Genomic DNA, 16,329 nt, shown 5'->3' on the forward strand with positions numbered 1-16,329 from the left:
CCTATATAGTACACTACTGTTGACCAGGGCCCTATTCCCTATATAGTGGTACTACTATAGACCAGAGCCCTATTCCCTATATAGTACACTACTGTAGACCAGGGCCCTATTCCCTATATAGTACACTACTGTAGACCAGAACCCTATTCCCTATATAGTACACTCTGGTCTACCAGGGCCCTATTCCCTATATAGTACACTCTGGTCTACCAGGGCCCTATTCCCTATATAGTACACTACTGTAGACCAGAACCCTAATCCCTATATAGTACACTACTGTAGACCAGGGCCCTATTCCCTATATAGTACACTACTGTTGACCAGGGCCCTAATCCCTATATAGTACACTACTGTAGACCAGAACCCTAATCCCTATATAGTACACTACTGTTGACCAGAGCCCTATTCCCTATATGGTACACTACTGTTGACCAGAACCCTATTCCCTATATAGTACACTACTGTAGACCAGAACCCTATTCCCTATATAGTACACTACTGTAGACCAGAGCCCTATCCCTATATAGTGCACTACTGTCGACCAGCGCCCTATTCCCTATATAGTACACTACTGTTGACCAGGGCCCTATTCCCTATATAGTGGTACTAATATAGACCAGAGCCCTATTCCCTATATAGTACACTACTGTAGACCAGGGCCCTATTCCCTATATAGTACACTACTGTAGACCAGAACCCTATTCCCTATATAGTACACTCTGGTCTACCAGGGCCCTATTCCCTATATAGTACACTCTGGTCTACCAGGGCCCTATTCCCTATATAGTACACTACTGTAGACCAGAACCCTAATCCCTATATAGTACACTACTGTAGACCAGGGCCCTATTCCCTATATAGTACACTACTGTTGACCAGGGCCCTATTCCCTATATAGTGGTACTACTATAGACCAGAGCCCTATTCCCTATATAGTACACTACTGTAGACCAGGGCCCTATTCCCTATATAGTACACTACTGTAGACCAGAACCCTATTCCCTATATAGTACACTCTGGTCTACCAGGGCCCTATTCCCTATATAGTACACTCTGGTCTACCAGGGCCCTATTCCCTATATAGTACACTACTGTAGACCAGAACCCTAATCCCTATATAGTACACTACTGTAGACCAGGGCCCTATTCCCTATATAGTACACTACTGTTGACCAGGGCCCTATTCCCTATATAGTGGTACTACTATAGACCAGAGCCCTATTCCCTATATAGTACACTACTGTAGACCAGGGCCCTATTCCCTATATAGTACACTACTGTAGACCAGAACCCTATTCCCTATATAGTACACTCTGGTCTACCAGGGCCCTATTCCCTATATAGTACACTCTGGTCTACCAGGGCCCTATTCCCTATATAGTACACTACTGTAGACCAGAACCCTAATCCCTATATAGTACACTACTGTAGACCAGGGCCCTATTCCCTATATAGTACACTACTGTAGACCAGGGCCCTATTCCCTATATAGTACACTACTGTAGACCAGAACCCTATTCCCTATATAGTACACTACTGTAGACCAGGGCCCTATTCCCTATATAGTACACTACTGTAGACCAGAACCCTATTCCCTATATAGTACACTACTATAGACCAGAGCCCTATTCCCTATATAGTACACTACTGTAGACCAGGGCCCTATTCCCTATATAGTACACTACTGTAGACCAGAACCCTATTCCCTATATAGTACACTCTGGTCTACCAGGGCCCTATTCCCTATATAGTACACTCTGGTCTACCAGGGCCCTATTCCCTATATAGTACACTACTGTAGACCAGAACCCTAATCCCTATATAGTACACTACTGTAGACCAGGGCCCTATCCCTATATAGTACACTACTGTAGACCAAAACCCTATTCCCTATATAGTACACTACTGTAGACCAGGGCCCTTTTATTATTCAGGTAGATGGCTTCCTGAAGAATAATATAATTACCGGTATATAAAAATAAAAAATAAACTGTTTGGCTGCTTGTTGTCACTCAAGACTGTACACAGTAGAGTCAAATCCTCCGGTCCACCTAGACTTTCATTAGAATAACCACGTTGACCATGTCTGATATATACAGTGCATTCAGAAGGTATTCAGACCACTTCTCGTTTTCTACATTATGTTACAGCCTTATTCAAATCTACACACAATACCCAATAATGACAGCGTGAAAACAGGTGTAGACATTTTTGCAAATGTATTTAAAAAAAAAAATTGCTGCCAAAGGTGACTCAACAAAAGTACTGAGTAAAGGGTCTGAATACTTCTGTAAATGGGATATTTCTCTTCATTAATTTATTTGATAAAATTGATAAAAACCTGTGTATTTGCTTTGTCATTATTGGGTAGTGTGTGTAGATTGATGAGGGAACTAAAAACGTGTCATTTTAGAATAAGGCTGTAACGTAACAAAATGTGGAAAAGGGGTATGAATACTTTCGAATGCACTGCAGGCCTACCCATTGGATTGCCATTCTGTTGTTTCTCAAATTAAGGAGTCAGGGGGCAGATATGAACTTTACTGACAGGTCTGGGGTCAGCTTAGTACAGTGTTCGTCTTCAGGGAAACAATATTAAGGGTTACGAGAGGAAGAGGACCTTGAAAGTGTCCCAAGAGGAAGCGTTCCATTTGGGAGGAAGAGGACCTTGAAAGTGTCCCAAGAGGAAGAGGACCTTGAAAGTGTTCCAAGAGGAAGTGTTCCATTTGGGAGGAAGAGGACCATAAAAGTGTTCCAAGAGGAAGCGTTCCATTTGGGAGGAAGAGGAACATGAAAGTGTCCCAAGAGGAAGGGGACATGTAGTTCCCATGAATAAGGTCAGGGGCAGGAGATGGGCCATGGAGATGTGACATTCTCAGTCTCACAGCCCTCCTATAGAAGGAAAGGGACTCCCAGCTCTTTATGGTCTCAGTAAGGAGGCCCTTCAGGGACAACCTTAACACCAGACTAAGACAGCCCACCAGGGACAAATTTAATGCCAGACTAAGGAGGCCCTCCAGGGACAAACAACGGCAGATTAAGGAGACCCTCCAGGGCCAGCAGGATGTTCTCAAGCACGCACATGGCCATAGCAGGTAGGGTCAGGATGTTAAAAGAAGTGAAGGAGAGACCTTTTAAAAGGTAGATTGTGTGGACTCACTGCTTTGCATAAGCACATAGAGCACCAGTCAAAAATTTGGACACACCTACTCATTTAAGGGATTTTTTATTATGTTTTACATTGTAGAATAATAGTGAAGACATCAAAACTTAGAAATAACACATATGGAATCATGTAGTAACCAAAAAAAGTGATAAATAAAACAAAATATATTTTAGACCCTTTGCCTTGATGACAGCTTTGTACACTCTTGGCATTCTCTCAACCAGCGTCATGGAGAATTATTATTCAACTGTCTTGAAGGAGTTCCCACATATGCTGAGCACTTGTTGGATGCTTTTCCTTCACTCTGCGATCCAACTCATCCCAAACTCTCTCAATTGGGTTGAGGACGGGTGATTGTGGAGGCCAGGTCATCTGATGCAGCATTCCATCAAAATTATTCTACAATGTAGAAAATAGTAAAAATAAAGAAATACCCTTGAATGAGTAGGTGTGTCCAAACTTTTGAATGGAACTGTACATAAAGATGATTTATGAGTTCAAGGGTGTTTAAGGGCATGTACAAGCATCCTCTTCTGAACTCTTTCAATATACACATGATATACTTTCAAGTCAGCACTGAAGCAATGCAAATGACGGGTTTGCTTGAACTGAACTAGAGTCCTGTCCAGGGGGTGTACTATGGGCCACTCTGGCTCAGACAAGGCTCACTTACATGAACTGCAGTGTTGAGACGGAAACAGAAGTGAGATGGACACAACAGAAGAGGCGACCCTCTCGAACATGATTTAATACAAGAGTTAAGGTCAAAACCATGTTCAATTCCAGTCAATTCAAAAAGTAAACCAAATTCCATTTCAATTCCAAATTGTCCTCATTGAAAAAACATTGGAGAACAGGAATTTCAGTGTGCTTCCTGAATTGAAATTAAATTTGACCCCAACCCTGATACCTACCAGTGTCCCCTTGTACTGCTTCTTAAATTGACCAACCCTGATACCTACCAGTGTCCCCTTGTACTGCTTCTTAAATTGACCCCAACCCTGATACCTACCTGTGTACCCTGTACTGCTTCTTAAATTGACCCCAGCCCTGATACCTACCAGTGTCCCCTTGTACTGCTTCTTAAATTGACCCCAACACTGATAACTACCAGTGTCCACTGTCCTGCTTCTTAAATTGACCCCAACCCTGATACCTACCAGTGTACCTTGTACTGCTTCTTAAATTGACCCCAACCCTGATACCTACCAGTGTCCCCTGTCCTGCTTCTTAAATTGACCCCAGCCATGATACCTACCAGTGTCCCCTGTACTGCTTCTTAAATTGATCCCAGCCCTGATACCTACCAGTGTCCCCTGTCCTGCTTCTTAAATTGATCCCAGCCCTGATACCTACCAGTGTCCCCTGTCCTGCTTCTTAAATTGACCCCAACCATGATACCTACCAGTGTACCCTGTACTGCTTCTTAAATTGACCCCAACCCTGATACCTACCTGTGTACCCTGTACTGCTTCTTAAATTGATCCCAGCCCTGATACCTACCTGTGTACCCTGTCCTGCTTCTTAAATTGACCCCAACCCTGATACCTACCAGTGTCCCCTGTCCTGCTTCTTAAATTGACCCCAACCCTGATAACTACCAGTGTCCCCTGTCCTGCTTCTTAAATTGACCCCAACCCTGATAACTACCAGTGTCCCCTGTCCTGCTTCTTAAATTGACCCCAACCCTGATACCCACCAGTGTCCCCTGTCCTGCTTCTTAAATTGACCCCAGCCCTGATACCTACCTGTGTACCCTGTCCTGCTTCTTAAATTGACCCCAACCCTGATACCTACCAGTGTCCCCTGTCCTGCTTCTTAAATTGACCCCAACCCTGATAACTACCAGTGTCCCCTGTCCTGCTTCTTAAATTGACCCCAACCCTGATACCTACCAGTGTCCCCTGTCCTGCTTCTTAAATTGACCCCAACCCTGATACCTACCAGTGTCCCCTGTCCTGCTTCTTAAATTGACCCCAACCCTGATACCTACCAGTGTCCCCTGTCCTGCTTCTTAAATTGACCCCAACCCTGATACCTACCAGTGTACCCTGTACTGCTTCTTTTCCTGGGTATAACATACGTAAATACCTACCACACTGCAGGTATGAACTAGGTGATTACCAACCTCCGTACTGACGCTTGACAATACACTACAGGTATAAACTAGGTGATTACCAACCTCCGTACTGATGCTTGACAATACACTGCAGGTATAAACTAGGTGATTACCAACCTCCGTACTGATGCTTGACAATACACTGCAGGTATAAACTAGGTGATTACCAACCTCCGTACTGATGCTTGACAATACACTGCAGGTATAAACTAGGTGATTACCAACCTCCGTACTGATGCTTGACAATACACTGCAGGTATAAACTAGGTGATTACCAACCTCCGTACTGATGCTTGACAATACACTGCAGGTATAAACTAGGTGATTACCAACCTCCGTACTGATGCTTGACAATACACTGCAGGTATAAACTAGGTGATTACCAACCTCCGTACTGATGCTTGACAATACACTGCAGGTATAAACTAGGTGATTACCAACCTCCGTACTGATGCTTGACAATACACTGCAGGTATAAACTAGGTGATTACCAACCTCCGTACTGATGCTTGACAATACACTGCAGGTATAAACTAGGTGATTACCAACCTCCATACTGATGCTTGACAATACACCGCAGGTATAAACTAGGTGATTACCAACCTCCGTACTGATGCTTGACAATACACTGCAGGTATAAACTAGGTGATTACCAACCTCCGTACTGATGCTTGACAATACACTACAGGTATAAACTAGGTGATTACCAACCTCCGTACTGATGCTTGACAATACACCGCAGGTTGAAATGTCTCTTCACGAAGTTGGCCACCAAGCTAACTCTTCTCCCTGTGAAAGAAAACAAGCAGGTATAAGATTAAAAACAAAAAAAAAACTGTTTTAAGTGTGAAGTGTCGTTGGTTTAAAGCTGAAAAAGAAGAGAAACTCACATGAGCACCACAATGCCTACTCCACCCATGCTATACCAAGGTTTTACAGCACCACAATGCCTACTCCACCCATGCTCTACCAAGGTTTTACAGCACCACAATGCCTACTCCACCCATGCTATACCAAGGTTTTACAGCACCACAATGCCTACTCCACCCATGCTATACCAAGGTTTTACAGCACCACAATGCCTACTCCACCCATGCTATACCAAGGTTTTACAGCACCACAATGCCTACTCCACCCATGCTATACCAAGGTTTTACAGCACCACAATGCCTACTCCACCCATGCTATACCAAGGTTTTCCAGCACCACAATGCCTACTCCACCCATGCTATACCAAGGTTTTCCAGCACCCAGCTTCGACCTACTACAGAAGCTATGTTGGTATTGTACTTCAGACTATGTGTAGGCAGGTTTCTAGGGATTCAAACAGCCTCATTCAGACTCTTAGAGGAGGTGCTTCCACAATAGTGTGATTTGTACCACATACAAGGTAAAGTATTGGATTCTTCAAACAACACAGTAAGACATCATCCCGTTAAGCTACCTTTTCATTTGTCTTGTAGTAATGTCGCGCCTGTATTCCTTTAAACCTTTATTTTAGCAAAACATGTCCTTGGGGAAAAAAACAAAACAAACATAATAGCATCCTTTATTGATCAGTAGGTGCCCAGCATAACAGGTGGTGGTGTGTTGAACACAGTAGAAGAGAAATCAGGAACGCAGACAGGCTCTGTTAGCTTATCTGTCGCCATGTGCTCAGAACCACTTGGGTTTCAAACATGGTCCTGTTTTATCAATTGCGGTGCTGATCAATGGACAATACATGACCTATGTCGCAATAATTTTAGCTTAAAGTTATGTTTGTACTTGTCTATAAAACTATAAACGAAAGAATGGCAGACAAATATCTCCTCCGGGAGGCGAACCCGCAATTTTCTGATCCACAAGAGGTAACTTGAACCGCCAGCCAAAGTCAACTGGCGGACCGCGGTCCAAGTCTGGACCCAGAGAAGGGTCAATCCGGACAACATTGCATTTATTTATTTAAATTGTATTTTTCACACAGCTTTAAAAAATAAAATAAAAAAAACAACCGTGTGCAGTGGCCTCTAACTCAGCAACCTCTCATTCTCTCTCAAAGCAACGTCCACCTCTACTATTGCCCTGTCTAATCCAATCGTGTGGTTATATGCAAATACAAGAGGCGTCTTACCCAATCACATTAATCCAAATATCTTAAGCGGAAACTTGGGACAAGCAGGCGGAAAGAAACAGCAAGATTTGCCTGCTGTTCAACTGTTAATTTCACAGATAGGAGGGGAGTTATCAGTATCTTTGTTAATATGTCTTGTTCAAAAAAAAATAAGAAAAGTTGACTCTGAAAACTGTATATTCAGAGACGAGTGGACGGAGCAGTGTTTATTCATTCTCCCCGCAACAAAACCAACGTGCCTGATGCAGTGAGTCCGTAGCTCCGGTGAAAAGCGCCCATGTTAAACTGCATCGTGACACCAGGCATAGTAAATTGGATCAGCCATACCCCCCTGAACACGGAGGTGAGACCAAACGAGGTCCAAACAATAGGAGAGGTCCACCAAAGTCCTTGTCAAATGCCCTGACAGCCCAACAACCTGCAATGGAGTGTTCACTGAGGAACGCTTGGGTTGTGGGAATACACCAAAAAAAAAACTCTTTTTTAGAAGCTGAGATGGTAAAATACTGCATGTGTGAAGTGGCTTGACACCTTGCTCGAATATGAGCTCATGGAAAATATCAAACAGATTCCAGTCAGATTCACAGCAATGAGGAGAACTGAAATATGAGCCGAACATTTAACTTCACAACTTGATGAGGTCATTCAGAATGCACCATGCATTTAAGTCGCTGTGGATGAATCAAAAGATAACAATGATAATGCCCAGCTTCAGATTTTATAACGAAAACAAAGAAGGAATTCTGTGAGGAGCTGTTGGCCTTAACACATCTAGAGGTACACACACACAGGGAGAGGATATCCATGAGATGGAGCTCCAGCCATGATAGGAAGAGGGAGGGGACTGGTTGCACCCTCCAGGAAGAGGGAGGGGACTGGTTGCACCCTCCAGGAAGAGGGAGGGGACTGGTTGCACCCTCCAGGAAGAGGGAGGGGACTGGTTGCACCCTACAGGAAGAGGGAGGGGACTGGTTGCACCCTACAGGAAGAGGGAGGGGACTGGTTGCACCCTACAGGAAGAGGGAGGGGACTGGTTGCACCCTACAGGAAGAGGGAGGGGACTGGTTGCACACTACAGGAAGAGGGAGGGGACTGGTTGCACCCGACAGGAAGAGGGAGGGGACTGGTTGCACCCTACAGGAAGAGGGAGGGGACTGGTTGCACCCTACAGGAAGAGGGAGGGGACTGGTTGCACCCTCCAGGAAGAGGGAGGGGACTGGTTGCACCCTACAGGAAGAGGGAGGGGACTGGTTGCACCCTACAGGAAGAGGAAGGGGACTGGTTGCACCCTACAGGAAGAGGGAGGGGACTGGTTGCACCCTACAGGAAGAGGGAGGGGACTGGTTGCACCCTCCAGGAAGAGGGAGGGGACTGGTTGCACCCTCCAGGAAGAGGGAGAGGACTGGTTGCACCCTACAGGAAGAGGGAGGGGACTGGTTGCACCCTACAGGAAGAGGGAGGGGACTGGTTGCACCCTACAGGAAGAGGGAGGGGACTGGTTGCACCCTACAGGAAGAGGGAGGGGACTGGTTGCACCCTACAGGAAGAGGGAGGGGACTGGTTGCACCTACAGGAAGAGGGAGGGGACTGGTTGCACCCTACAGGAAGAGGGAGGGGACTGGTTGCACCCTACAGGAAGAGGGAGGGGACTGGTTGCACCCTACAGGAAGAGGGAGGGGACTGGTTGCACCCTACAGGAAGAGGGAGGGGACTGGTTGCACCCTACAGGAAGAGGGAGGGGACTGGTTGCACCCTACAGGAAGAGGGAGGGGACTGGTTGCACCTACAGGAAGAGGGAGGGGACTGGTTGCACCCTACAGGAAGAGGGAGGGGACTGGTTGCACCCTCCAGGAAGAGGGAGGGGACTGGTTGCACCCTACAGGAAGAGGGAGGGGACTGGTTGCACCCTACAGGAAGAGGGAGGGGACTGGTTGCACCTACAGGAAGAGGGAGGGGACTGGTTGCACCCTACAGGAAGAGGGAGGGGACTGGTTGCACCCTCCAGGAAGAGGGAGGGGACTGGTTGCACCCTCCAGGAAGAGGGAGGGGACTGGTTGCACCCTCCAGGAAGAGGACCACCCGGAGCTGGCATCTTACCACTGCATCATCCACCAATCTGTCCCGAGTGCCAGTCCGGGAAACGAGTATTCCGAGGTCATGACAACGATGATGAAACGGATCAACTTTTTGAGAGCAACAACACCCCTCCAACACCGTCTGCTACGAGAAAGTTCTGACAGACGCCAATGCTAGTTGATGACCTCCGACCTGCACAACAATGTCAGAAGGCTCAGCAGGGCAGCGTTTTGGAACACTTTTGGGCCATTTAGGAGGAAAGCAAAGCTTCTCATCAGAGCAAAAAGAGTGACAAGGCAACTCAGCTTTCAGAGTTTTTGGAATATGAGAAGTTGGAAACAGCTGAATTTTTGGCAGACATTACATCACACCCTAAATCAATTGAACGTCAAGCTGCAGGGATGAGACAACACAGTGACAGACATTACATCACACCCTAAATCAATTGAACGTCAAGCTGCAGGGACGAGACAACACAGTGACAGACATTACATCACACCCTAAATCAATTGAACGTCAAGCTGCAGGGACGAGACAACACAGTGACAGACATTACATCACACCCTAAATCAATTGAACGTCAAGCTGCAGGGACGAGACAACACAGTGACAGACATTACATCACACCCTAAATCAATTGAAAGTGACAGATAACAGTAATCCAGGCATTCCAGAAGACAATTGAGCTTTTCAAGAATGACCTCCAGGGAAAACTTCTCCACATCCTAAAAATTTTGGAGCAAAAGCAGGGAGACAAAGATGTTTCCCAAACCATGTTGATTTCATCCAGAATCTGATGGATAACTTCAAGGCTCACTTTGATGACATCACGGTTAGAAGAAAACCGCTGCTTCTCATCCGGAACCCCTTCATGGTCACAAATGTGACACAGTTGTCAGAAGAAGCAAAACAGATCTTCAGATGGGTAGATGTTACATTCGGGCAGATGGAGTTGATTGAGCTGCAAGGCAATGTGTCTTTGAAGGAGCAGGCTGGTGACCGTGACCATGTCACTTCCTGGGAAAAGATGGTGCCTGCAGCTGATGTCCCTGTTCTCAAGAAACTGAGCACTATACATCCTGAACATGTTTGGTTCCACATACAGCTGTGAATCAGTCTTCTCCACAAAGACCTTTATTAAAAAAACAAACAGCGCACCAGGCTCACCGATGAACACCTGCACCAGTCCCACCAATGAACACCTGCACCAGTCTCACCAATGAACACCTGCACCAGGCTCACCAATGAACACCTGCACCAGTCTCACCAATGAACACCTGCACCAGTCTCACCAATGAACACCTGCACCAGGCTCACCGATGAACACCTGCACCAGGCTCACCAATGAACACCTGCACCAGTCTCACCAATGAACACCTGCACCAGTCTCACCAATGAACACCTGCACCAGGCTCACCGATGAACACCTGCACCAGTCTCACCAATGAACACCTGCACCAGGCTCACCAATGAACACCTGCACCAGTCTCACCAATGAACACCTGCACCAGTCTCACCAATGAACACCTTTACCAGTCTCACCAATGAACACCTGCACCAGGCTCACCAATGAACACCTGCACCAGGCTCACCAATGAACACCTGCACCAGGCTCACCAATGAACACCTGCACCAGGCTCACCAATGAACACCTGCACCAGGCTCACCAATGAACACCTGCACCAGTCTCACCAATGAACACCTGCACCAGGCTCACCGATGAACACCTGCACCAGGCTCACCGATGAACACCTGCACCAGGCTCACCAATGAACACCTGCACCAGGCTCACCAATGAACACCTGCACCAGTCTCACCGATGAACACCTGCAACAGTCTCACCGATGAACACCTGAGTTCATTTGTTGGAGACAGAAAGTGTAATTTCTCTCATTACTGCAGGGCCCAGAGTGACTTATCCATGAATATTGCAGGGCCCAGAGTGACTTACCCATGAATATTGCAGGGCCCAGAGTGACTTATCTATGAATATTGTGAATATTTCACGGCCCAGAGGGACGTTCTGTTTATTATTTTTGGTTCAACTCTCCTTCGTTCTCCAGAAACTGTATTTCAGTTGAAAAACATGTTTGGTGGTTGACAGCACACTTTTTGCATGAGAATTAGGCCACGTTTGTTGTTTCCCATCCCTCCCGGGGTTGGTTCCCATCCCTCCCGGGGTTGGTTCCCATCCCTCCCGGGGTTGTTTCCCATCCCTCCCGGGGTTGGTTCCCATCCCTCCCGGGGTTGGTTCCCATCCCTCCCGGGGTTGGTTCCCATCCCTCCCGGGGTTGGTTCCCATCCCTCCCGGGGTTGGTTCCCATCCCTCCCGGGGTTGTTTCCCATCCCTCCCGGGGTTGTTTCCCATCCCTCCCGGGGTTGTTTCCCATCCCTCCCGGGGTTGTTTCCCATCCCTCCCGGGGTTGTTTCCCATCCCTCCCGGGGTTGTTTCCCATCCTTCCCGGGGTTGTTTCCCATCCCTCCCGGGGTTGGTTCCCATCCCTCCCGGGGTTGGTTCCCATCCCTCCCGGGGTTGGTTCCCATCCCTCCCGGGGTTGGTTCCCATCCCTCCCGGGGTTGTTTACAGCACACTTTTTTGCATGAGAATTATGCCACGTTTGTTCTTCAGCTCTGACGATGCTGTTGCATGTTGCACATGTTCACATTCGAAAGAAGTTGTAATTCATTCAAACTTTGTCTCATTTAATGTATTTAATGTCGACGTAGCACATTTCCTGAGTCGTAGATGACTATGCTACTTACTACGCTGTACCACAGGGCCGATTAAGGACGATATCCATCCGGACCTTGAATTGTTAAGTTTCGTATGGTATGTATTAATTTGTGATGTCTATCATCCAATTCGCATATGGTACAAATTACAATTCGTACAATAGCCTATCAATTTGCAATATGTATATGTTACGAATTTCAATTTGTTGTGGCTAACGTTAGCTAGCTGGCTAACATTAGCTAGGCTAGGGGCATTCGGTTAAACGGTTAAGAGTTATGCTTAAGATTAGGGGAAGGATTAGCTAACATGCTAAATAGTTGAAAAGAAGCAAAGAATTAAGTAAGTAGAAAAGTTGGTAATTATCTAAAAAAATGCTCAAGTTGTCAATGACGATATTCAAACTCTCGACCTTTGGGTTGCTAAGATCCCCCAGTCGCAATTCACTTCCTCATTGTTTGTTATACAGCAAAAAATATCAAAACACACCCTACAGGGACATGCTCGGCCTGCACAGCGCCGTGGGGGGAAACAGCGCCACACGACCGAAATGGATATTTCACGTTGGGGATAGATTTAGGAATGTCCTCCGCTGTCCGTAAAACTCAGAGACAGGATTGGAATCGAGGCACAGAAATGGATGGGTTGTGTACACAAAAAAAATGTCTGCAGAATTGAATGTCCAAATAGACATGATTTGGAAAGGAGGAACACACCTGTCTATAGGCACAGATCTGGAGAAGGGTACCAAAACATTACTGCAGGTCCCCGAGAACACAGTGGCCTCCATCATTCTGAAAAATGGGAGAAGTTTGGACCACCAAGACTTTTCCTAGAGCCGGTCGCCCGGACAAACTGACCAATCAGGGGGGAGAAGAGCATTTAAGGGGGGTGACCAAGAACCTGATGGTCACTCTGACAGAGTTCCAGAGTTCCTCTGTGGAGATGGGAGATCACAAGGACAACCGTCTCTGCAGCACCCTAGTCAGGCCTTTATGGTAGAGTGGCCAGACGAAGCCACTCCTCAGTAAAAGGTACATGACAGCCCAGCTTGGAGTTTGCCAAAAGGCACCTCAAGGATTCTGACGATGGGAAACAAGGTGCTCTGGTCTGCTGGCTTTATACAAATGTAACGGGCTTCCTCACAATTACTACATTACAAATATTCTGTCCAAAACAGACATGACCACAACTGTCAACTTGAAGTTTGTCAAAAGGCACCTAAAAGACTTTCAGACCGTTAGAAAAGAATATTCTCCTGAAAACGAAGCGTCACGTCTGGAGGTAACCAGCACCGCTCAGCATCTGGCCATTTCCAGGTGATGAACCTGATCAAACATCTCTGGAGAGACAAGAAAATAGCTTTGCAAGCAACGCTTCCCATCCAACCTGACAGAGCTTGAGAGGATCTGCAGAGAAGAATGGGAGAAACTCCCCAAATACAGGTGTGCCAAGCTTGTAGCGTCAAACCCAGGAAGACTCGAGGATGTAATCGCTGCCAAAGGTGTTTCAACAAAGTACTGAGTAAACACTGGCTTGTTGGACAACTATAACTCCCTACTGCATGGTACAGTTTGGGATTGGTCTGTTTTGATTTGAGGAGAAACTGTCCACATTGAGCTCATAGAAGAATAATTTTTGTTTTTTTAACAATTACCAATGTAGGTCAAACAGTTGTTTAAAAACCGAAAAATAACAGACATTTGGGTTCATCTCTCAGCACTACATGCTATACATGAGGTCAGAGGTCAGGCTCTGTGCTTCACAGCTCTGTATGGGGTTTGACTGACAGACGCTCTGAACATGAGCACCTCACGGACAACAAGTTTCCACCCCATCCCTCCCGGGGTTGGTTCCCATCCTTCCCGGGGTTGTTCCCATCCTTCCCGGGGTTGTTTCCCATCCCTCCCGGGGTTGTTTCCCATCCCTCCCTGGTTTGGTTCCCATCCCTCCCGGGGTTGGTTCCCATCCCTCCCGGGGTTGGTTCCCATCCCTCCCGGTGTTGGTTCCCATCCCTCCCTGGGTTGGTTCCCATCCCTCCCTGGGTTGGTTCCCATCCCTCCTTGGGTTGGTTCCCATCCCGCCCTGGGTTGGTTCCCATCCCTCCCTGGGTTGGTTCCCATCCCTCCCTGGGTTGGTTCCCATCCCTCCCTGGGTTGGTTCCCATCCCTCCCGGGGTTGGTTCCCATCCCTCCCGGGGTTGGTTCCCATCCCTCCCGGGGTTGGTTCCCATCCCGCCCTGGGTTGGTTCCCATCCCTCCCTGGGTTGGTTCCCATCCCTCCCTGGGTTGGTTCCCATCCCTCCCTGGGTTGGTTCCCATCCCTCCCTGGGTTGGTTCCCATCCCTCCCGGGGTTGGTTCCCATCCCTCCCTGGGTTGGTTCCCATCCCTCCCTGGGTTGTTTCCCATCCCTCCCGGGGTTGTTTCCCATCCCTCCCTGGGTTGTTTCCCATCCCTCCCGGGGTTGGTTCCCATCCCTCCCGGGGTTGTTCCCATCCCTCCCGGGGTTGGTTCCCATCCCTCCCTGGGTTGGTTCCCATCCCTCCCGGGGTTGGTTCCCATCCCCCCCTCAGGGTTACAGTTAGAATACGGGGCAGGGTTAAGTTTAGGGTTAAGGTCAGGGTTATGGTTAGGGGTTCAGTTTAGGGTTAAGAATTAGGTTTAGGGTTAAGGTCAGGGTTATGGTAAGGGCTAGGGGTTAAGTTTAGGGTTAAGAATTAGGTTTAGGGTTAAGGTCAGGGTTATGGGTTAGGGGTTCAGTTTAGAGTTAAGAATTAGGTTTAGGGTTAAGGTCAGGGTTATGGTAAGGGTTAGGGGTTAAGTTTAGGGTTAAGAATTAGGTTTAGGGTTAAGGTCAGGGTTATGGGTTAGGGAAAATAAGATTGTGAATGGAAATTAATTTTAGGCTCCCACAAGGATAGAAGAACAAAATGTGTGTGTGAACGGCGTGACTGGAGACATCAGCTGTTGCTCCATCTTTACAGTGTCCTGTGTCGAGCAGAGTTGGTTTTGGCTTGAGTCCCAGAGAGTGGCCTGCTTCCCAAATGGCACCCCATTCCCTATACAGTGCACTACTTTAGACCAGAGCCCTATGGAACCCTATTCCCTATACAGTGCACTTCTTTAGACCAGAGCCCTATGGAACCCTATTCCCTATACAGTGCACTACTTTAGATCAGAGCCCTATGGAACCCTATTCCCTATATAGTGCACTACTTTAGACCAGAGCCCTATGGCACCCTATTCCCTAGATAGTGCACTACTTTAGACCAGGGCTCTGGTAGTACAATTACTGCATTATATAGGGAGTAGGGTGCCATTTGGGATGATGACTTGATCTCGTGATAAGCCTACAGTCATGTTTTGGTCTCCCTCCAAACAGTGTGACTCCTTGGGGGAAGAGTGGCCCCTTGGTTTCTAGGGCAAGAATGTAGTCCATAATGGTACCCTGTACCCTATTTATATAGGGAATAGGATGTTATGTGCACAGCTGTAGTCCACAATGTTTTACAATAAATGTTTCCTTTATGAAGGGTTCATTAGTAGAAAATTAACAACTTTCTGTGGCAGGAGGGTAGTCTGTTGTGTTTAAAGATACATTTTACAATAAGCTTTACAGTAAGGGTTTCATAATGATTATATTAACTGTAATTAAACCCTTTCTGTGGCAGGAGGGTAGTCTGTTGTGTTTAAAGATACATTTTACAATAAGCTTTACAGTAAGGGTTTCATAATGATTATATTAACTGTAATTAAACCCTTTCTGTGGCAGGAGGGTAGTCTGTTGTGTTTAAAGATAGATTTTACAATAAGCTTTACAGTAAGGGTTTCATAATGATTATATTAACTGTAATTAAACCCTTTCTGTGGCAGGAGGGTAGTCTGTCGTGTTTAAAGATACATTTTACAATAAGCTTTACATGTCGTCAATTGGATGAAAAGTTAAAAGGCTCGTAACCATGTATTTTGAGTGGCTCACTGGCAGTTCCTATTGAGCCAATTTATAGGGTTTTGGCACCAGCACTGCCTCACAGGCAAAAAAGTACCCAAAGCTCTTGCTAGCAAATTAGCAATTCTCAACGGGTAGCCAGTCTCTTACCGGGTAGCCAGTCACCTACACAGGT

At 46.8% G+C, this 16,329-nt stretch overlaps 1 protein-coding gene across 4 annotated transcripts in view; it reads right to left on the reverse strand.

The window, feature by feature from the left end:
• The window catches only part of slx4ip (SLX4 interacting protein), a 176,440-nt gene that overhangs the window by 50,561 nt on the left and 109,550 nt on the right, over nt 1-16,329 (reverse strand). For all 4 annotated transcript variants that reach the window (XM_064924488.1, XM_064924487.1, XM_064924490.1 and 1 more), the window contains one exon: nt 5,997-6,074. In XM_064924488.1, the coding sequence (XP_064780560.1) occupies nt 5,997-6,074 (78 nt within the window). The remainder of the gene's footprint in view (nt 1-5,996; nt 6,075-16,329) is intronic.

This window comes from Oncorhynchus masou, chromosome 18, assembly GCF_036934945.1.
Source record: "Oncorhynchus masou masou isolate Uvic2021 chromosome 18, UVic_Omas_1.1, whole genome shotgun sequence".
NCBI lineage: Eukaryota > Metazoa > Chordata > Actinopteri > Salmoniformes > Salmonidae > Oncorhynchus > Oncorhynchus masou.